The sequence below is a fragment of the Ovis aries genome, chromosome 4 (assembly GCF_016772045.2).
Source record: "Ovis aries strain OAR_USU_Benz2616 breed Rambouillet chromosome 4, ARS-UI_Ramb_v3.0, whole genome shotgun sequence".
Taxonomy (NCBI): Eukaryota; Metazoa; Chordata; class Mammalia; order Artiodactyla; family Bovidae; genus Ovis; species Ovis aries.
Genome location: NC_056057.1, coordinates 84,415,809 through 84,440,306, shown reverse-complemented (window position 1 = coordinate 84,440,306; position 24,498 = coordinate 84,415,809). Strand labels below are relative to the sequence as shown.

The 24,498-nt window shown below is 39.4% G+C and overlaps 1 protein-coding gene across 1 annotated transcript; it reads right to left on the bottom strand.

Moving 5' to 3' along the window:
• Positions 1-6,035: 6,035 nt before the first annotated feature.
• ANKRD7 (ankyrin repeat domain 7) lies at positions 6,036-24,186 on the bottom strand. The gene is given in 6 exon segments (XM_015095111.4): positions 6,036-6,222; positions 10,371-10,508; positions 11,216-11,322; positions 12,541-12,714; positions 12,875-12,989; positions 23,938-24,186. Coding segments are annotated over 6 exon segments (828 nt in total). The 5' UTR covers positions 24,171-24,186; the 3' UTR covers positions 6,036-6,161.
• Between the last annotated feature and the right edge of the window lie 312 nt (positions 24,187-24,498).

Here is a 24,498-nt window from a genome sequence, read left to right as displayed (position 1 = left end):
CATGCCTCCAAGGTTGTCTACATGAGTGAGAAAAGTAGTCTGCTTATATGGCTGCCTAGAGGAAATTTAAATATTCACCTAAATTGGATATATATTTGAAATAGGTGTTTTCCATCATTTAACTTCCTAAAGGAAGGGTAAATACATAGTCTATTTTAGATATTACCAGGCATACTAAAAAAGAATTCTCAGTTTAATAACATTTTAAGATTTTAAATACTTAGGAGAATTAAAAACAATAGGCTGGCAATTAAATTCAAGTCAAATAGTGTTATGCTATACCCACTCCAGTACTCTTGCCTGGAAAATCCATGGACGGAGGAGCCTGATAGGCTGCAGTCCATGGGGTCGCTAAGAGTCGGACACAACTGAGTGACTTCACTTTTACTTTTTACTTTCATGCACTGGAGAAGGAAATGGCAACCCACTCCAGTGTTCTTGCCTGGAGAATCCCAGGGACAGGGAAGCCTGGTGGGCTGCCGTCTATGGGGTCACACAGAGTTGGACACGACTGAAGTGACTTAGCAGCAGCAGCAGCAGCATACCTGCTCTACAACATACTGTTTTAAAGTATATACCCCCTCCTCCAATGGGTAGTAAACACAAATTCAATTATAATGTATGAAACTACTTTCTCTATCCTATAGTTTTGTTTGTTTGTTTGTTCGTTTGTTTATAAGATACGCCATATCAAAATTCTATCCAGCCTTCAGGAATTGATTCAAACCCTCTCTTCACCACCAAGGTCAACCTTGGTTGCTGCCAAGTCACTTAAGTCGTGTCGGAGTCCACCAGGCTCCCCTGTCCCTGGGATTCTCCAGGCAAGAATACTGGAGTGGGTTGCCATTTCCTTCTCCAACGCATGAAAGTGAAAAGTGAAAGTGAAATCACTCAGTCGTGTCTGACTCCCAGTAACCCCATGGACTGCAGCCCACCAGGCTCCCCTGTCCATGGGATTCTCCAGGCAAGAGCACTGGAGTGGGGTGGCATTGCCTTCTCCTGGTTCCATAAATGTTCCCTCCCTCCTCTGATTCTTGGGTCCTTTGCTTATGCCTCTATTATGAATTTGCTTTTTACTATGATGGGTAGGTTTTGATTGGAAACACCCAGAGAAACTATAACTTAGGAAGGCAAGCCCAGTCGAAAGTTTCTTTTAGTTGAGATCACCTCGGAGCCTGCCAGGTATCTCAGTGAGTAAAAATCCTCCTGCAATGCAGGAGATGCAGGGGACACGGGTCCTATCCCTAGGTTGAGAAGATCCCCTGGAGGAGGGTATGGCAACCCACTCCGGTATTATTGCCTGGAGAATGTCATGGACAGAGGAGCCACAGTCCATGGGGTCACAAAGAGTTGGGCATGACTGAAGCGACTGAGAATGTATGGCTGCAAGGACTTTTAGGGGGTTGTCGTATGAATTGTGGACTATTTAGCAGCATTCCTCCTCAGTCTTAACAACCAAAATCCTCTCCTATGGTGGAAATTAAATGTGTGTTGAGTCGCTGTTAGGAACTGTTAGGTTTTTTTCCCTCCACTTAAGTTAGCTTTTCCAAATCTCCTAGGACTGGAGGAGAGTTCAACAAATATATTTAAATGAATGAGTGGTTCAAATATGTTGCAAATACTGTACAAAGCTTTACTCTGAGCCATTAAAAGTAGACTTTATAAAGATGATATATATGAATCTATTCATAACAGGAATGGTATGGTACACTGATTAATGCAGCAAAATTCTGGAGTCAGACTGGATAGGTTCAAATTCAGAGCACAGGGGTTCGTATCCCAGCTCTCAGCTTCCTAGCTCAGGTACGTCAAGCAAGTCATTAAACCTTGCTGCACCTCATTATCCTTATCACAAGATAGTATTTATCTCAACAAGACTGTGAAACCTACATGAGTTAATATACATAAAATGCTTGGTACAGTGCCTGACATGCACCAATTATTATGCGTTCAGAAAACTGAATACCTACTATACTCCAAGAAGTTTGCAAGTGATGGGTATTTAACTATAAACAAAAAGTGCAAGCTCTTATGGAACTTGTCATCCAAAAAGCAAGGAGAAAAGGGACAGGTGATAAAGCACTGTAAGAAATGGAACAGCAGGGCAGCCACAGAAGGCTACAAAATAAGGACCCATGTGAGGCCAGGAAGCTATCCAGGAGACAGCCAAATGAAGAATTTTCCAGAGAGTAGTCCTGAAGCCAGATCGTGCTGCATGTGTTTAAAGAATGGCAAAAGGCACAGTGAAAACTGTGTACCTATATACTGTGTTTTGAAAAAGAAAAATGCAGAATTATAAATTCACTCTGAGGGGAAAAATAAAGTTAAGTGAATTTAAAGACTACAAAAATCTGCCAAAAATTGAACAAATGTTTGTTAGATGAGACCATGAGTGCTGCTTTTTTTTTTTTTTTTTTCCCTTTCCTTTTGATATAATGGGCTTCCCTTGTGGCTTAGCTGGTAAAGAATTCGCCTGCACTGTGGGAGACCTGGGTTCAGTCCCTGGGTTGAGAAGATCCCTTGGAGAAGGGAAAGACTACCCACTCCAGTATTCTGGCCTGGAGAATTCCATGAACTATAGAGAAGGCAATGGCACCCCACTCCAATACTCTTGTCTGGAAAATCCCATGGACAGAGGAGCCTGGTAGGCTGCAGTCCATGGGGTCGCGAAGAATCAGACACAACTGAGCAACTTTCACTTTTGATGTAATACCCAAATTTTCTTATATGTCCTAATATAGTATTTGTAAAAAATCAAAAAGGCTTTATTATGAGAGTCTTTATAAATGAAAGTCCTATGTAATTTCTGTTTACACAGGATTATTTATATTTTGTTTAACATTTTCACTTTATTTGAATGTTCTAATGCAAGGCTCAGACAGTAAAGAATCTGCCCGCAATGCAGAAGACCCAGGTTTGATCCCTGGGTTGGGAAGATCCCCTGGAGAAGGAAATGGCAACCCCCTGCAGTATTCTTGTCTGAGAAATCCTATGGACAAAGGAGCCTGGCAGGCTACTGCTCATGGGGTCACAAAGAGTCGGACACGACTGAGCGACTATTTCATTTTCAGTTCAATGTATGCTTAAGACAGTATATTGCAAAGGTTACTTTTACTAATATCGCATTTAAAATTTTGACCAAAAGTTTTTCTCTACCTATTTAGTGAATATAAATTGGTTTTTTTTCAACTGATGGATCACAATATAGACACTTGTCCTTTGAAATTTTTTCACGTCTTCTAAGGTGAAAACAGCTCTCCATTTAATAAACTCTTCTTCATTGATTACTCAGCAAAAATGCTGTGAGAGTTCACTTAACTGCTTTTTCAAAATAGACTTTTCTAATCCAAGGCAGCAGCAAAGGATTTGTAGAAATGTGGGTGCATATCTAGAAAATAAGTGATATTTTTAATGTCTTCATTTATGTTCAGATACTTTCACTCCTAAGTATATTTCTTAAATTCTATGCCTCAGCTACAACACAATTATAGTTTAGCACTATACTAAATTACTAAATTACTTCTGAATTTTATAGTACTTTTAAATGATTAAGTTACCCCCTTTAAATCTGATAAAATATGACTTTTTAAGCTTGCCATCTTTTGCAGTATCCTCTGATGATTTCTTGACCTAATATTTCTATTATGCTTTGACACATACAAAGATTAATATTTCACTAGAAACTGAAAATGTGTATTGCCCAGGTTAAAGGATTCAGGGTGGTTTGAATTGTTTGCCCTCAGGAGATACACGAAATGCAGGAGTATTGTTTCTATAGGTTCTACTGCTTTATTTCCCTAAAGAAATGAAGTATAAAGTACAGAAATTCTTTACTCCTTATATATAGCTCTCTGCACATTAAAGAAGAGAGATTGGAGCAGAGGAAGATATAAGGATGCAGCTCAAGAGTCCAAAAAGGCAAAATTTCATGAGAGAGTGTATGAGATTAAGTCGACAAAAGGGGAATTTAGGGAAATTATCTTTTAACTTTATTCACCTATCATATCTACACATTTGAGGGGACAGGGAGTGTATTTAAATAACTTGTGATATTTATATGATCTCATTGGGCTTGCTCTCTGACCTATTTTTTTTTTTTTTAAGTTTAACTGGATGGTAAGGTGGGAGTGTGGTTGCTGGTGAATACAGAGAATTAATGTATGATATTTTAGTTTATCCAATGTTATTTTTATAAGTCAATATAAGTCATATTCACACACATACACAAAAAGCTATGTTTTACGACCCAAATAATTGTATGTATTTTTAAAATAAGCACCAAAAATTATTTTAATATATACATGCTGTTTTATTCTTTCCAAATACTGTTACGTAATTTTAAGTTTTATGTAATGATTTCAGTTCAGTTCAGTTCAGTTCAGTCGCTCAGTCATGTCTGACGCTATCGACCCCATGAATCTCAGCACGCCAGGCCTCCCTATCCATCACCAACTCCCAGAGTTCACCCAAACTCATGTGCATTGAGTCAGTGATGCCATCCAGCCATCTCATCCTCTGTCGTCCCCTTTTCCTCCTGCCCCCAATCCCTCCCAGCATCAGGGTCTTTTCCAATGAGTCAACTCTTCACATGAGGTGGCCAAAGTACTGGAGTTTCAGCCTCAGCATCAGTCTTTCCAATGAACACCAGTACTGGTCTCCTTTAGGATGGACTGGTTGGATGTCCTTGCAGTCCAAGGGACTCTCAAGAGTCTTCTCCAACACCACAGTTCAAAAGCATCAATTCTTTGGCACTCAGCTTTCTTCACAGTCCAACTCTCACATCCATACGTAACCACTGGGAAAACCATAGCCTTGACTAGACGGACCTTTGTTGGCAAATATCTCTGCTTTTGAATATGCTGTCTAGGTTGGTCATAACTTTCCTTCCAAGGAGTAAGTGTCTTTTAATTTCATGGCTGCAATCACCATCTGCAGTGATTTTGGAGCCCCAAAAAATAAAGTCTGACACTGCTTCCACTGTTTTCCCATCTATTTGCCATGAAGTGATAGGATCAGATGCCATGATCTTCGTTTTCTGAATGTTGAGCTTTAAGCCAACTTTTTCACTCTCCTCTTTCACTTTCATCAAGAGGCTTTTTAGTTCCTCTTCACTTTCTGCCATAAGGATGGTGTCATCTGCATATCTGAGGTTATTGATATTTCTCCCAGCAATCTTGATTCCAGCTTGTGCTTCTTCCAGCCCAAGCGTTTCTCATGATGTACTCTGTATATAATTTAAATAAGCAGGGTGACAATATACAGCCTTGATGTACTCCTTTTCCTATTTGGAACCAGTCTGTTGTTCCAAGTCCAGTTCTAAGGGAAGGAGCCAAAGCAAAACCAATACCCAGTTGTGGATGTGACTGGTGATAGAAGCAAGGTCCAATGCTGGAATGTTAGGTCCATGAATCAAGGCAAATTGGAAGTGGTCAAACAGGAGATGGCAAGAGTGAACGTCGGCATTCTAGGAATCAGTGAACTACAATGGACTGGAATGGGTGAATTTAAGTCCGATGACTGTTATATCTACTACTCTGGGCAGGAATCCCTTAGAAGAAATGGAGTAGCCATCATGGTCAACAAAAGAGTCCGAAATGCAGTACTTAGATGCAACCTCAAAAATGACAGAATGATCTCTGTTTGTTTCCAAGGCAAACCATTCAATATTACAGTGATCCAAACCTATGAAATGATTGGGTATATGTTATATTAGTAGTATCGTAGTCACTGAGTCATGTCCAACTCCTTGCAATCCCATTAATTGATATCAAATATATTTATGTGAAGTAATTTTAGAAAAAATAAAAAGTATACTAATAGTTTCATATCTTTGGAAATTTCTATATACATGCAAAAATGTGTTTTTTTTAACTATTCAAGAGAATGAATAAAAATATCTTAATCATTCAGTATATTTTTATATTACATTTCACTCAACAGTGTCAGAATATTTTAATCACTAATATTCTTAAGGATAGTGCTTAAGATATTTAGCATTTCAAAATAGGAGAAAATTTCAAATTTATATATTATTTGCAAAAGTGGTGTCCCTTCCTAAAAACCAAACAAATAAAAATCAACAAGGAAAACTACTTGTTCAATTTGTATATTCTTACCTTCCTGCAGTTCTTCTGTATCAAATATAGTGTCCAAAGTTGTGTTCATAGAGTTAGATATCTGTTTAACTTTTTTTCCTTTTCATTATTAGCAATTAATTGATATCTATCCATAACGAGAAAATATATTAAATATACGAATTCCAACATTCATAAATATTCAGTTCAATTCATAATGCATAATTCTCAAGTAAAAACCCTGGATGTTAGCTAATAATGCCTTCCCAATTACATCACACACTCAACTGCTGACCACAGCCTCCTCTCAAGTCAACTCCATCAATAGACACCCTTTTTGTTTTACATAGTCCCATTGTCTGGCACTTCTTTTCTTCCTGTAACCACAAGAAACCACTCATAAGGTAGAAAAAGTGGCTTTAGCTTATACTTGGCATATAGATTGCTAGGGCTGCTGTAACAAAATATCACAGACTGGGGAGCTTAAACAACAGAAATTTGTTTTCTCACAATTCTGGAGGCTAGAGTCCAAGATCAAGGTGTCAGCAGGGTTGGTTTCCTGAGGGCCATACAGGAAGGCTCTAACTGTTACAGGCCTCTCTCCTTGGCTAGTAGGTAACTGTCCTCTTCCTGTCCTATGTGTGTCTCTGCATTCCTAATCTCCTTCTATAAGGACACCAGTCAGATAGGATTAGGGCCCACCCCAATGCACAGTCTGAGACTGAACCATATCTAGCAAAGAAGAAACCTTTTCTCCATGCTTGAAAAGAGCCCATTCTAGCCACTCAAATTAATAGGCATATGATTTCAGAATTTCAGTGAAAGGAATGAGGCAATGTATGGGTTAAAGCTAACTGTAAAACAAATATCTAAATATAATTCCCTCATTTGAGACAGCTTCCTTTATTTTTTTTAATGGCTATGTATATGAGAAACATATTCTAGGCTTCCACTCTTACCAAATAGTAGACCCTATGTACCAGGAGAGACAGCCAACAAATGATAATAAAAAGCAGAGGCTGTAGATAGGCAATAGCTGTTACCCAACAAAGTCACAATAACAAAAAGCTTAGTTCCCATCACAAAAGAAGGCATAAACAAAAAAGAGGATGGGGCATTAGATTGAAGCTTAAAGTTGTTTGCATTTTTTTAAGTTTAAATTTATTTATTTTAATTGGAGGCCAGTGCTGACAGTTTTCATATCCTAAAGGTAACTGCTTAGTCATTAGGAAGTTATCTCTCTTCCCTCTTACCTTTTTGGAAAAAGAACAATAATATAATGCTCTTATAATTTTCAACACTAAAAATATTAAAGTAATATTGAGATGATAAAAATTCCATAGTCATTTATTTACACTTAAATTTCTGATGTGCTTTTTCCTTTCATAATTTTCATGTTTCTAGTTGTGGCGTCTTCTTTTTCATTTAGAGAAGCTCTTTTAACATTTCTTGTAAAACTGTTTAGTGGTGCTGAACTCTTCTACCTTTTGCTTGTTTATAAAACTTTTGACCTTTGCATCAAATCTGAATGAGAGCCTTACTGTGTAATCTTGGTTGTAGATTTTTCCCTTTCATCACTTTAAGTATATTGTGCCACTCCCTTCTGGCCTGCAGAGTTTCTGCTGAATAGTCATTTGATAACCTTATGGGAGTTTCCTTGTATATAACTTGTTGTTATTCCCTTGCTGTTTTTTTTTTTTTTTTAAATATTCTTTATCTTTGGGCTTCCCTGGTGGCTCAGAGGCAGAGTCTGCCTGCAGTGCAGGAGATGCAGGTTCAGTCCTTGGATCAAAAAGATCCCCTGGAGAAGGAAATGGCAAACCACTCCAGTATTCTTGCCTGGAGAATCCCATGGACAGAGGAGCCTGGCAGGCTTCAGTCTATGGGTTCACAAGAGTCAGTCACGACTTAGCAACTAAACAACCACCACTATCCTTTATCTTTAGTTTTTGCCATTTTAATTAGTCTTTCTTGGGGCTTCCCTTGTGGCTTAGATGGTAAAGAATCTGCCTGCAATGCAGGAGACCTGGATTCGATCCCTGGGTTAGGAAGATCTCTTGGAGAAGGGAAAGGCTACCCATTCCAGTATTCTGGCCTGGAGAATTCCATGGACTGTATAGTCCATGGGGTCACAAAGAGTCGGACACAACTAAGCGACTTTCACTAAGCTGTTTTGGTATGTTCCTGTTTGGGTTAAACCTGTATGGGACACTCTGCCCTTCCTTGACTTGAATGATGTTACCTTTCCCAGGTTAAGTAAGTTTTAAGCTATTATGTCATCAAATATGTTCTCAGCCTCTTAATCTCTCTCTCTTCTCTTTCTGGCACTCCTATAATGTGAATATTAGTGTGCTTAATGTTGTCCCAGAGATCTCTTAAAATTGTCATTTCTTTTCTCTCTCTTTCTTTTCTCTCCTGTTCAGAATCAGTGATTTCTTCAACTCTATCTTCCAGCTCACTGACCTGCAACATTTAGTCCACTATTATTTCCTTCTACTGGATTTTTAAATTTAATCACTGTATTCTTCAGCTCTGTTTGGTTGTTCCATATTTTCTAACTCCTTGTTAAAAACTTCTAAGTGCTCAGTCTGTGCATCCTTCTCCTAGGTTCTTTGATCACTGTTACAATCACTACCCTGAACTCTTTCTCAGGTAGATTACCTGTCTACTTCAAGTAGTTCCTCTTCTGAGGTTTTATCTTGTTTCTTCACTTGGAACATGTTCCCTTTTACCTCATTTTGCATAACTTGCTGTTTTTATTTTTATGTATTTGGTAGTTTGGTTACATTTCCTTCAATAAGTGGCCTTTTGTAGGCCTGTGCACCCCAGCAGTGCACTCCCGTCTTAGCACCAGAGCTATGTGCTCTAGGGGCACCCCCCGCATGTGGAGTGTATGGGTCCTTCTATCATGGCAGACTAATTACTATGGGCAGTCTGGTGGGCTTGGCTGGCCCCTGGCCTGGTTAGTCGCCAGGCCCTGTCTCATTGGTTGGCAGGGCCATGCTATGAGGTAGCTGACTAATGAACTCTGGAGGGCCCTGTGGGTAAAGTCAGGGTCCAAAGACCCCAGGGCTCTTGCCTGCCTGCTGGTAGGTAAAGCCAGATCCTGGGACAAGTGCCAGTCTACTGGTGGGCAGAGTTGGATCCTGGGGCCTGGTTGCAGACTCTAAGAGTCCCAGAGCTGGTATCAAATCACTCTGCTCATGGTGGGTGGTGGGTGAGGCCACTTCCTGACACAGTTGGCCACAGGACCCAGGGTGTCCTCAGACTTCTATTAACCTGCAGATGGAGGGGCTAGATTGAAAGGCTGAAGGGCTGTGGCTATCTTATGGCTGCGGTCTGCATGCTGGTGGGTGAGGTCTGTCCCAAAGCTAGAGCATGCTTGTTAGTGGGTGGACCTGGCCTGCAGGCTGCAGGGCTGCTGCTGTCTTGCAGCTGGTGTCTACCCGCTGGTGGGTGGAGCTGGGTGCCAGGGTCTCTGGCTGGAGGGCTCTGGGGAATCCCAGCTCTAATACCTATGCACTGGAGCGTGGGTCTGGGTCTGTGCTTTCTGTGGGCATGGCCCTGTCTAGGAGCAGCTGTGGGCTCAGGGGTGTCTTTGGTTTGGTTTTGTTTTGTTTTTATTTCTTGTTCGTTTTAAATATTTATTCCATAAGGAATATATGAATAAGTTATTTTGTTAAAATCTCAAGAAAGAAGAGCTCACTTATACACTGTAATAGATATGGTATATCTGCATCTATATATCTGGAGGCCTTAAAGTAGCATGTCTGGTGTGGGTGGGGCTGTGTCCCTGTCCAGTTAGTTGCTTGACCTGAGGCATCCAGCACTGGTGCCTGCAGACCACTGGGCCAGGGCTGCCCTGGTCCTGGGGCTAATAAGCCAGAGGGAGAATTCCAAAATTGTGCTTGCCATCACCAGTGTCCAGGTGATAGAACGAGCTCCCCAAAATGGTTGCCCCAGTGTCTGTGTCCCCAAAATGCCCTGTGATTGCCTCCTGCCTCTCCTGGAGGTTATCCAAGAACAGCAGTTGGTCTGACTTAAGCTCCTTTCAAGTTACTGCTTCTGCCCTGGGTCCTGGAGAGTGTGAGATTTTGTGTGTGCCCTTTAAGAGAGAAGTCTCAATAGAAGAACCTGTGGTTTTCATACTGATGGGGAAATCAGCATCCCTGGCTGCTTGTGTCCAGAGTTCATCATGTGTTTACCCCTACTGTGGGCTTTGTACTTTGGAGCTACTGTTTCTTTCCTTATGCTCAAATTCCACACAATTGTTAAAAGATACACAATATCACTTACATAGTAAAACCATTGAAAGATGCATATTCCTCAGCTGTGAATCCATAAATATCTTGGCAAGATAGGTCCACTTCTTGCTGAAGAAGAAGACTGACTAAACGTGTTGGTTCATCACTGAAAGCAATCATAAGGGCTGTTCTGGAGCAAGAGATATAAATATATGTCCATTTATTAACCTTAACAATATCTTTTATTTTTTAAAAAGTTAGTCTTCGAAATTTGCTGTTCAAATGTATGGTCAGGAAAAGAGGGCAAGAATGTAAAATGTGGGGCAAATCTTCTCAAAAAGGTGTGGTAATCACAGATCATATATATTATGGAGTCTGAAAATAAGAGTCCCTAGAAGCAACTAGTTTAGTGGTTTTCAATCCCTGCTCCAGAGAACCATAATGTTTTCCAGGAAATGTGTCAAAAATTCTATGGAGAGGAGTGTCTGGGACTCTGAGTCCCCATCTCCATTTAACTACAGCATATGGGATTTTTAGATTGGGTTTCTGTAGAAGATTCTAACATTATTTTTTAAAAAAAAAGAGTAACAATAACCTAAAAATCTGTCCCAACTGTTTTATTTTACAAATAGAAAGATAGATCCTGGAATCTAGATAATTTGTCCAAAATCCTATGGCCAAATCTTTTCAATATCAGATATATGTCATATATACATATATAATATAGGCTTAATTCAAATTGTGGGCAACAGCAGCCTGGTGTATTTAAGAAATGAACACCTAGCATTTAACACACACACACGTGTATGTGTGTGTGTGTGCGTGTGTGCATGTGTGGGTGTGTGTATTCCTATTAGATAACTACGGTTATATGATCTTACTTAACATTAATTATACCTTTGATTCTTATCTGAAGCATTCACATCTGCCCCATTCTTCAAAAGAAATTATACCATTTCTGCATTATTTTCAGTAATGGCAAGTAGAAGTGGAGTAAACCCATCCTGGAAAAAATATTTCAAAATGATTACTTTAAATACTGTACCAACATTACCTGCCTTTTAGATTTAAGTTCAATTTTAAAAATTAGTGTGCTTATGAGAAACCTCTGTCATATCTTATAATGAAAAGCTTAAATGAAAAAGAATCTAAAAAAGAATACATACATGGACAGAGGAGTCTGCTGGGCTACAGTGTATGGGTTGCAAAGAGTCAGACACAACTGAGGGACTAACACACACGTACATGTATATATTTATAAATACATATGCCGGGGCTTCTCAAGAAGCACTAGCACTAAAAAACCTGCCTGCCAATGCAGAAGATGTAAAATATGCGGGTTTGATCCCTGGGTTGGAAAGATCCCCTGGAAGAGGGCATGGCAACCCACTCTAGTATTCTTGCCTGGAGAATTCCATGGACAGAGGAGCCTGGTGGGCTACAGTCCATGGGGTCACAAAGAGTCAGACGCAACTGTGCTACTAACACATACACACACAAATAAATGAAATAATAAAAACATAAAATATTGCTAACCAGTTAAAAAACAAAATTAATGTTTCTACTTCAAGCTTAATTCAAATTGTGGGCAAGAGCAGTATGGAACATTTAATTAATGAGCACCTAGAATTTATATAAATATTATAAAACATTAGTTCACAATACACAGTTGGTTTCCTAGGGTTTCATTTAAACTTCTAAGGCTGGCACTTATTTTGGCCTGTCATGAGGATAAAATATCAGTGAACTAAAGTGTTAGGAAGCTTAAAAAGGTATGCTCATCAATTTTCCATAATATCTTAATAGGGGACTTGGATTACTTTTAGTATAACAAGTGCCTTTCTAATTTTACTCTATTCTTATAATTCATGAGTATATAAATAAAATAGAGAAAGATATAGTCTTTATGATTTCTAATCAATGTTCATTTATAGTGAAATCAAGTATTTCTCATTTGATGTGGTCCTTTGAACAATTTTAATTGTTAAACATAACGTTGTTTTAGAGGTCAGGATTATAATTTAAAATGAAATAGAGAAAGTTTTGTATAAAAAGAAAACTTATCAGTATTTGATAATCTCATTCTCCTCTCCTCCCTAATTTCATTTTGTAAAATTCATACTTTATATAACATATGTCTCAACCAATATAAATTATCTGCAATGAATATCTTCTTTCACTGCTTTCTAAAATATCAGGTATCATTTTTAATAGAAGACTACCATATTTTGAGCCTCAAGGTTAGCTTTGTGTTTCAGCAGTTTTGCAGCTAATGAGACACTTTGACAACAGGCAGCATAATGAAGAGCAGTGTTGCCATCTAAATCCACCAAATTGGGGTCTGCACTGTGTTCTAGAAGAATAGTGGCACAACTCCCCTTGTCACATGGTACTGCCTGTCAACACAAAAACAATAGATGGCTAACCAATTTACTACTTAGGATCTGATATATTAAACTAATATTTAATACTATGTTTTAAAATATGAAATATAACAAAGGTTAACTAGGAGAAGAACTCAAATGCAATTCAATTAAAAAGGAAAAATCAACATACCTTAGTCAATGGAGATCTGTTTTCACAATCCCAGACATTTACTTTGCACTGTTTTTCAGTTAAAAGAGAGACAGTATTTGAATGTCCATTAGCACAGGCCAGGTGCAAAGGTGTTCTATATCAACATAATGAAGCACAAGTTAGAGATAAGGCTTAGTTGGAGAAGTAACCTGCTATGCCAAAGAACATGCCAGATCATATATTGTTAAGGTATTTGCTTCATATACATTCCGATGACTCACTAGAAAAGACCCTGATGCTGGGAAAGACTGAAGGCAGGAGAAGAAGGGGACAACAGAGAATGAGATGGTTGAATGGCATCACCAACTTGATTTACATGAGCTTGGGCAAGCTCCAGGAGTTGGTGATTGACAAGGAGGCCTGGTGAAGGGTCCATGATGTCACACAGAATTGAACATGACTTAGCAACTGAGCTGACTGATTTGCTTCATATGCTTACTTATATTTACACCAAATTCATATTAATTATAATTACTTTTTACAGAAGTAGAGATAAGTCTTAGCTTGATAAGTTACCTACTATGCCCAAGAACATGCTGGATCATATATTGTTAAGGTATTTGCTTCATATGCTTACTTATATTTACATAAAATTCATATTAATTATAATTAATTTTTACTGAATTAAAAGGGCTATATAAATGCCCTGAAGATACTTATTTAACTGGTATCACTTCCAAGAGAATTTATTTATATTTAAAAAAATAGCTTTTTTCAAACACCAAAGTGAGTCTAAGCCTTGGAAAGACTGATAAAATTAGATATCCAAAAAAATCTAGCAATGATCTCCAAAACCTAAGATACATGTTCCAGCTAACAGGGAGAAGGGACATTGCCTATGCTTGGAACCCTTGTTCCACAGCATGCTACACCTAAGTTGTGTGTATTTCTCTTCGCTCAGCTATTAAAGTTGATATTTGCTCTAAGAAGTGAAAACAAAGGTGAAAAGCCTAAGGGCTCTCTTTAAGTTGTAGATCTCAGCCTAATTTTTAATTATTAAAACATTTTTTTTCTTCTCAAAGAGCCATATTCTATGTAGCCTCCAAGAAGTCGAGCACATATTCATGAAGTATAACATAACAGGTATTAATGACTTCTTTTAAACTTTGTAGTTTTTAGCCTGAACTGGACCTCAATAAACTTTTATTTATTTGTGAAGGTGATATCATTATATCCTTACTTAAAGATAATTTTCAGAGAAGGCGATGGCACCCCATTCCAGTACTCTTGCCTGGAAAATCCCATAGATGGAGTAGCTTGATAGGCTGTAGTCCATGGGGTTGCGAAGAGTCGAACACAACTGAGCACCTTCACTTTCACTTTTCACTATCATGCATTGGAGAAGGAAATGGCAACCCACTCCAGTGTTCTTGCCTGGAGAATCCCAGGGATAGGGGAGCCGGGTGGGCTGCCATCTATGGGGTCACACAGAGTCGGACACAAATGAACAACTTGGCAGCAGCAGCAAAGATAATTTTATAATATAAAATCTATATATAGATAGCTCAGGTCCTAAACAAAAGATTTTAGATGCCATTTTCCATTTTATTTTAGATTCTCAAAAGTACTTTATGGGTACGTATCTAAACCGTACTGTTATTTATACTAAGAGGAGTAAAAGGTAGCCCATAAGGACTTGAAAATAAGGTAACTTCCAAAGAGTTAGACATAAAATCTATAGATGATGATATAATTTACCATTTATGGGAGAAAATAAAAATATATAAAAATAATTTTGAACAATTTGAAAATACACAAACTCCAATCAAAGTTATCTGAATATAATCTCTGGAAAGCAAGACTAAGTATAATACAAAAGAACAGAAACCTAACCAATTATATTATCCTATCTGAAGAAAGACTATAATCAGAAAGAGGATGGTCAGCTAGGTGATAGACTGAAACCAGAAGTTATTTGTGATTAACATCCTCCATGGTAAAGAAAATGTGAATTTAAGGAACCCACATTACCCAGTCATTGGAAAGGATTACTTTGTTTTTGTGTAGAACAAAAATGATTCCTCAGACATCATGATCTAGATGAAAATATCACTCAAAATGATCTACCTTGTTTGCTGTGATTCCATCCTTGCCAAACAAACTTATGATAACTAATTTGATTTCTCAGAAATTACGAAACAGGGAAAGCACTGATCAGCCTGTTTGTTGACATCCATAATTTGGCTTAAATGTAAAGTTTCTTATGTAATAGGAAATTTCTCCAGTCTTCAACCCAAATATATAGGGCCAAAAGGCTTTAAGCTGACCTAAAATAACTCCTTGTGATAGCATAGCAAATCTTAACAAATATATTGATCTGTCTCTTTCACCTTCTGTTACACCTATCTCAAAAATTTAGTCTCAAGGAACTTAGGTGGTTTTTACTCAATCTTTAGGTCTACCTCTCCAGCTCTGGTTTCCTTTTTTCATGAAAACAAGCAAAAACAATACCAATTTCTCTTTCTCTGAGAGAAAGTAAATGGCATTTGGGTTTTCCCAGTAGGTTTTCCAAAAGTAGCTGATGCATGCCTGCTGAATATTTCACCCTTCCAATTTAAGTTTAAACCCTACATGACAATGAAACTTTTATAAAGATCTCAGAGCGCATCTATATGCCCCAAGGAACACAGGAAATCAACCAGAGTCAATAAAATAAAATAAAATAGCTATGAAAGTTTCAGTTTCTTAAGGAAGTATTGAGCGATATATAGTCCCGTGGTCTTTTACACAAAATTTGAAAACAAGACTAATTTATCCTGAGTAGGCATGAAACTTTACAAAAGTTATAATATTACTCAACCTTTAAAATAGGCTTAAAAAGATTTTTACCCAGAATATTTTGCATCCTTTCAAATGAGTCATCCTGGCTTAAAAAGACAAAGGATCTAAAGAATACACAGATTGCCTCCATTTCATTTTAAGTTTTAGATTAACTAGTCTTAATTCCAGAGAATTAAGAATATGAAATATTGAAATATGCAGCGAGTAATGATCATTTACCAAATGTGTACACATACAAGAGCTTCTACAATATCAATGCTTTTTCAGTTCAGTTCAGTTCAGTCGCTCAATCGTGTCCAACTCTTTGCGACCCCATGAATCACAGCACGCCAGGCCTCCCTGTCCATCACCAACTCCTGGAGTTCACTCAGACTCACATCCATCGAGTCACTGATGCCATCCAGCCATCTCATCCTCTGTTGTCCCCTTCTCCTCCTGCCCCCAATCCCTCCCAGCATCAGAGTCTTTTCCAGTGAGTCTCTCTCCTCTTTCACTTTGTCACTCTCCTCTTTCACTTTCATCAAGAGGCGTTTTAGTTCCTCTTCACTTTCTGCCATAAGGGTGGTGTCATCTGCATATCTGAGGTTATTGCTATTTCTCCTGGCAATCTTGATTCCAGTTTGTGTTTCTTCCAACCCAGCATTTCTCATGATGTACTCTGCATAGAAGTTAAATAAGCAGGGTGACAATATACGGCCTTGGCATACTCCTTTTCCTATTTGAAACCAGTCTGTTGTCCAGTTCCAACTGTTGCTTCCTGACCTGCATACAAATTTCTCAAGAGGCAGTGCTTTTTCACCTAATGTCAAAACCATCCTATTTTTTGAAATAGCTGAATGCAAAATATGTATTTACAAATAGTGACACACTTTAAAACCAAGTGTATTATTCCATTCCTCAAAAATGCACAACGTTTATTAGTGTACCATATTGCAAAGTGAAGACTCTGATTTATATTGTTACCTTTTAACTCATGGTACTTACAAAAAATTTAAAGCCCTGCAAGGCCTAGTGCTGGTTTCTAGGGTTTTAGGCAAGCTGGTATCCTACTGTTTGATTCAAGTTTTGTTTCCTCCCAGTCTCTCATTCTCTCATATACCAGTGAAAGAATTGTCAGCAGAGATTGTGGCCAAATGAAGAATTATCAGATCCCAGAAATCTTTAACTGAACTTTAGCAAAAGGAGCGACTCAGATGGATATGAAGAATCACTATTCTGGAAACTGAAGAGAAGTGCTACCTGCTACAAAGGGTGCAAGACCAGAACACAGCTGCTGTCTTAAATTAGGTCATCGTGAGAACACCCCCCTTATCAGCTGACTTGGGCTCTTGATGATAACTTAGAATTCAGGGTGAGTGAAGAAGCAACCAAGGAAGCTACCTCACACTGGATCACTACTTTCAACTGTAAACCAGCACTTTAGCTCTAATCTGGGTGTGAATAGTATGGTAGAAAGTGTTCATTTGGAATTGAGCTTTCACTGACCAGGCTATCTACAGATCTGACGGACTTTTTATTAAAAAAAAAAAAAAAACACAGAAGGTAATTTAATTTTATTGCTGGGAGAGATATTAGACATCTTCCATTCATTTTTATACTTATTAGGTACATTACTTTTAAAACAAAAACATAAATATAAGCCAAATAAACAAAGGACATTAATAAGGAGCTCTTCTGGTTTAATAAGAAATAGTTTGCAAAAGGGCTTGCATATCTTGGTTTAAAAAACACTTAACTAGTAATAATTCTGATTTGAAAAGATGAAATTTAGGGTCAAGGTCACACAATGCAGGACAGGCCACAAATTCAGAATTTTATTCCCAAAACAATGTTCTTCCTACTGGGCTACTATGGCCTTCAGAACAACCGCTCATTAACTGTCAAGGTGTTTCTCTTGTTCTCTCCTAACCAGAAACTTCCACTTTTAGTATCATTATGTTTACTTAAAAACATATAGAATATTATATCCTAAGGCCATTATTTATATGTACATATACCTACATGAGGCATCAGAGGCCTTTAGCATAATGCTTCTAAAACGAGATTATGCGGCATTATATCAGTTCAGTTCAGTCGCTCAGTCGTATCCGACTCTTTGCGACCCCATGAATCACAGCACGCCAGGCCTCCCTGTCCATCACCAACTCCTTGAGTTCACTCAGACTCACATCCATCGAGTCAGTGATGCCATCCTGCCATCTCATCCTCTGTCGTCCCCTTCTCCTGCCCCCAGTCCCTCCCAGCATCAGAGTCTTTTCCAATGAGTCAACTCTTCGCATGAGGTGGCCAAAGTACTGGAGTTTCAGCTTTAGCATCATTCTTTCCAAAGAAATCCCAGGGCTGATCTCCTTCAGAATGGACTGGTTGGATCTCCTTGCAGTCCAAGGGATTCTCAAGAGTCTTCTCCAACACCACAGGTCAAAAGCATCAATTCTTTGGCGCTCAGCCTTCTTCACAGTCCAACTCTCACATCCATACATGACCACAGGAGAAACCATAGCCTTGACTAGACGGACCTTAGTCGGCAAAGTAATGTCTCTGCTTTTGAATATGCTATCTAGGTTGGTCATAACTTTTCTTCCAAGGAGTAAGCGTCTTTTAATTTCATGGCTGCAATCACCATCTGCAGTGATTTTGGAGCCCCCAAAAATAAAATCTGACACTGCTTCCACTGTTTCCCCATTAATTTCCCATGAAGTGATGGGACCGGATGCCATGATCTTCATTCTCTGAATGTTGAGCTTTAAGCCAACTTTGCCACTCTCCTCTTTCACTTTCATCAAGAGGCTTTTAGTTCCTCTTCACTTTCTGCCATAAGGGTGGTGTCATCTGCATATCTGAGGTTATGGATATTTCTCCTGGCAATCTTGATTCCAGCTTGTGCTTCCTCCAGCCCAGCGTTTCTCATGATGTACTCTGCATAGAAGTTAAATAAGCAGGGTGACAATATACAGCCTTGATGTACTCCTTTTCCTATTTGGAACCAGTCTGTTGTTCCATGTCCAGTTCGAACTCTTGCTTCCTGACCTGCATACAGGTTTCTCAAGAGGCAGGTCAGGTGGTCTGGTATTCCCGTCTCTTTCAGAATTTTCCACAGTTTCTTGTGATCCACACAGTCAAAGGCTTTGGCATAGTCAATCAAGCAGAAATAGATGTTTTTCTGGAACTTTCTTGCTTTTTCCATGATCCAGTGGATGTTGGCAATTTGATCTCTGGTTCCTCTGCCTTTTTCTAAAACCAGCTTGAACATCAGGAAGTTAACAGTTCACATATTGCTGAAGCCTGGCTTGGAGAATTTTGAGCATTACTTTATTAGCATGTGAGATGAGTGCAATTGTGTGGTAGTTTGAGCATTCTTTGGCATTGCCTTTCTTTGGGATTGGAATGAAACCAGACATTTTCCAGTCCTGTGGCCACTGCTGAGTTTTCCACATTTGCTGGCATATTGAGTGCAGCACTTTCACAGCATCATCTTTCAGGATTTGAAACAGCTCAACTGGAATTCCATCACCTCCACTAGCTTTGTTCGTAGTGATGCTTTCTAAGGCCCACTTGACTTCACATTCCAAGATGTCTGGCTCTAGGTGAGTGATCACACCATCGTGATTATCCGAGCTGTGAAGATCTTTTTTGTATAGTTCTTCTGTGTATTCTTGCCACCTCTTCTTAATATCTTCTGCTTCTGTTATGTCCATACCATTTCTGTCCTTTATCGAGCCCATCTTTGCATGAAATGTTCCCTCGGTATCTCTAATTTTCTTGAAGAGATCTATGGTCTTTCCCATTCTGTTCTTTTCCTCTATTTCTTTGCATTGATTGCTGAAGAAGGCTTTCTTATCTCTTCTTGCTATTCTCTGGAACTCTCCATTCAGATGCTTATATCTTTCCTTTTCTCCTTTGCTTTTCACCTCTCTTCTTTCCACAGCCATTTGTAAGGCCTCCCCAGACAGCCATTTTGCTTTTTTTGCATTTCTTTTCCATGGAGATGGTCTTGATCTCTGTCTCCTGTACAATGTCATGAACCTCATTCCATAGTTCATCAGGCACTCTATCTATCAGATCTAGGCCCTTAAATCTATTTCTCACTTCCACTGTATAATCATAAGGGATTTGATTTAGGTCATACCTGAATGGTCTAGCGGTTTTCCCTACTTTCTTCAATTTAAGTCTGAATTTGGTAATAAGGAGTTCATGATCTGAGCCACAGTCAGCTCCTGGTCTTGTTTTTGTTGACTGTATAGAGCTTCTCCATCTTTGGCTGCAAAGACTATAATCAATCTGATTTCGGTGTTGACCATCTGGTGATGTCCATGTGTAGAGTCTTCTCTTGTGTTGTTGGAAAAGGGTGTTTGCTATGACCAGTGCATTTTCTTGGCAAAACTCTATTAGTCTTTGCCCTGCTTCATTCCTTATTCCAAGGCCAAATTTGCCTATTACTCCAGGTGTTTCTTGACCTCCTACTTTTGCGTTTCAGTCCCCCATAATGAAAAGGACATCTTTTTTGGGTGTTAGTTCTAAAAGGTCTTATAGATCTTCATAGAACCATCCAACTTCAGCTTCTTCAGCGTTACTGGTTGGGGAATAGACTTGGATTACCGTGATATTGAATGGTTTGCCTTGGAGACGAACAGAGATCATTCTGTCATTTTTGAGATTGCATCCAAGTACTGCATTTTGGACTCTTTTGTTGACCATGATGGCTACTCCATTTCTTCTGAGGGGTTCCTGCCCGCACTAGTAGATATAATGGTCATCTGAGTTAAATTCACCCATTCCAGTCCATTTTAGTTCGCTGATTCCTAGAATATCGACGTTCACTCTTGCCATCTCTTGTTTGACCACTTCCAATTTGCCTTGATTCATGGACCTGACATTCCAGGTTCCTATGCAATATTGCTCTTTACAGCATCAGACTTTGTTTCTATCACCAGTGACATGCACAGCTGGGTATTGTTTTTGCTTTGGCTTCATCCCTTCATTCTTTCTAGAGTTATTTCTCCACTGATCTCCAATAGCATATTGGGCACCTACTGACCTGGGGAGTTCCTCTTTCAGTATCCTATCATTTTGCCTTTTCATGCTGTTCATGGGGTTCTCAAGGCAAGAACACTGAAGTGGTTTGCCATTCCCTTCTCCAGTGGACCACATTCTGTCAGTCCTCTCCACCATGACCCACCCATCTTGGGTTGTCCCGTGGGCAAGGCTTAGTTTCATTGAGTTAGACACGGCTGTGGTCCTAGTGTGATTAGATTGACTACTTTTCTGTGAGTACGGTTTCAGTGTGTCTGCCCTCTGACGCCCTCTTGCAACACCTACCATCTTACTTGGCTTTCTCTTACCTTGGGTGTGGGGTATCTCTTCACGGCTGCTCCAGCAAAGCGTAGCTGCTGCTCCTTACCTTGGATGAGGGGTATCTCCTCACCACCGCCCTTCCTGACCTTCAATGTGGGATAACTTCTCTAGGCCCTCCTGCACCTGTGCAGCCACCGCTAAATCACTTTTAAAAAATTAAACAGCACAAAACGAGTCTCCCATAACCATTCTTACTCTCTCTGCTTCCCCTGCCCAAATCTCATCTACTCTTCAGAAATAGTGATTTTAAGTTTAGTATGTATCCACTCATACTTTATCCCATTCTCAGTCTTTCCACACACACACACAAATATTCAAATAGAATATACAGTTTGAGACTTTTTTATTCAGCTTTATTCAGGTATAATCTACAAAAAGTTTAAATGTACAATTTTATGAGTTTTAACCAATATATAGTCATATATCTGCCACTGTAAACATGATAAAGAAAGTTTCTATCACTCATATCCCTTTATAATCAATCTCGTTCCTCCAGTCCCTGTATGAGCATCTGGTAACTACTGATTTGCTTTCCTTGGCTATACTTTTGTCTTTCAAAAATTTCATAGAAAAGGAGTCACTTGATATATAGTTTTTATTATCTGATTTCTTTGACTTAGCATGACACTTTTGAGATTCATCCATGTTGCTGCATGTACAATAATTTCTTATATTAATGAGATATCATTTTATTGCTGAGTAAATATCTTTAAATTATATTTATCTGCATAGATATATATGTATGTATTCATTCATCAAAAATATTTATTAAATACTTACTATGGCTTAGGCAAGGTTGTAGGTGATAAAGACACAAAATACAAGGTACAACAGACAGTATTAAGCGCTAAAGGGAAAAATCAGGCAGGGAAGAGGAACAGAAAATGTCAGCATGGAGAAGGGGTTCAATTGTAGGTAGTGTAGCCAGGGAAGCCTTCACTGATACGGTGACAAACCCGAAGGAAATGAGACCAAGCCATGTGACTATCTGGGAGGGAAAAGTACCCCAGGTGAAGGAACCAGCAAGTCCAAAGGCTCTAACTACATCTCTGGCATTTCTGTGGAACATTAAGAAGGCAAGGGGGAACTGGAGATGAACAAAAGGGAGAGTTGTAGAAGGCAAGATCAGAGAGATAACAAGAAGTGGGGGTGAATGTTGTGTAGGGCTTATGAGCCTTGGAAGGACTTTGGCTTTTATCCCTAATGAGAAGAAAAGCCAATGGATGTTGTTTAGGCAAGGAAAGACATCACTACACTTACACTTTAGAGGATCATTCTGGCTAATGTGTGGAGAATAAACTGAAAATGTTAGAAGACAGAAAACTACCTGGGAGGCCACTGCAGTAAGTCTCGTTAAAGTATGATAGTGGCCTTGATTAGGGTGGTAACTGTGAAGGTGGCAATAAATGGCTAGATTTTAGATCTATTTTGAAGGTGAAACCAAGATTTCCTGTTGAAAGAAATGGAGGATGTCAAAGAATGAGATTAGTCAAGAATGACTCTAGGGGTTCTAGTGTAAACAACTGAAAGAAAGGATCTGGCATTTATAGGAAGAGAGGCGCAGATCTGAGAAGTAACAGGAGTGCAGTATGGGGTTATGTGAGATCCCAAATCAGTGATGGAGTGGAGCTAGTGGTTCTCACGAGCTGATTGTTAAATTCTCAGGAATTACTCAAGCCAACTGATATCACATTTGTAGCTTGAAATCAGGGCTTCTCTTCCCTTCTCCTCACCCCCACCCCAACTCAAAAGCTTGTTATTAAACATTTACAAGCACACCATAGTCTATTAGAAATCCAAGTGATAGTGTAGGCATTTGTATATTTGAGTCTAGAGTTCAGGGAGACACCCAGCTGCAGATAAAATGTTGGGAAGCATGGGAAATCAGATACAGACAATCTCTTGTCACCAGTCAAGTGGGGATCAAGAGAAAGAGAATCATTTCAAGCTCTGAGACTTCAAATATTTACCAGTCAGGAAGATGAACAAAACCAGCAAAAGAGTCTAAAAAGAACTGTACACAAAAGTAGGACAAATGCCAGGTGAACCAGTTGTCCTGCAAGATAATGCAGTATTTCAAATACTATTGATAAGGAAGTAAGAGACTTGGCTGAGATGCCTCCCAGGTAAGACAGAGAATTGACCACTGAATAAAGTCATGCTGAGGTTATTCATGACCTTGTAAAGAAATTCAAAGCAGTGGTACAGGATAAAAGTCAGATAAATTAGATAACTCTGATTTTATTAAAAGAGGAGGTAAACCTATCCATAAGTTAACACAAGTCCTCTAACCATAGTGATGAAACATGACATTTTACACACTCAATGACCTGAAAACTCCCCACAAGATTTAAGGGAGGCACATATAGAACACAGTTTCAGTTATTAATGCCAAATACATGACTTCTTCATTTCTTTATAAAATTAATTTTGTTTTTGCAGTAAGTGGTTGCTGATGAGCTTTTTGAAGATCTTCTATAACTCAAAAAAAAAGTTTTTTTCATAGGACATCTACATTAAAAAGTTTTGCTCTTTCAGAGTCTTAAAATCTTACCAACTACTCTTCTGAAAAGTTGCCTCTACTCTTTTTCTATCATTACGTTAGGAACATGGAAAATCTTAGTGGCTAGGGACAAGATTTGCCACAGAGACAAACTGTAGGTCCGGGAGAGGGTGGAATAAGCAGTGGAGATTAAGGCAAATGCCCTCAGATATCCAAAAGAGCCTTTCTAAAGGGAAGAAGCTGAAAGTTGGGGGTGTGACCCTCTGCCAATGGTTACCAGACCTCTCTGCTGTGGGAAATATGGAGTGACAAGCAGCGGGGGAGCCCAGACAAGTCATGATTCTGGTTAGAGGGCCCAGTGGCCCCCAGCTTCCCCACCATGCTGCCCTTCAGTCACTCTGATCACCTGAGTTCTCTATCCCGCATGTTCACATCATGCTTCTTGAGCTGAAGACACTCCTTCACCTTCTCTAAATCCCCAACTGAGGCAGCTCTGTGAAGTTTCTTTAAATTCTTATCTCGAAGGGTGTAGCCTGATTGGGCGAAGAGACCAACACTGGCCCATCTGCCTACAAGCAGAGGTGAGCAGGAACAGCGGGGCTCATCCTTCTTTCTCCATAATGTGAAAAGCTTCTTCATGGCGGTTCAGGAGGCAGCCTTCAGTGGGACCAGGAAGTCCTGGAACTCCTAACTGCCCGACCTACCTGTGGGCCCTGAGCCTCTGGCTCACAGAACCCTCTGGCCAGATGCTCCCCCACAATGCTGGAGTCAAAGTGACCAGAGACCCGAAGGGGATCGCAAACAGGAAGTGCGCCGAAGACCAGAACTAGGCTGGGCGGCTTTTCTCAGTTGCCTAGCAACATGCAGGACCTTGGCACCCAGTGTTGCCCAAATCCAGATTCTTCCCCCAAGATCTTAGATTAACTGAAACACTCTCAGTCTTCCTATTAGATCGAGAGCCTTTGGG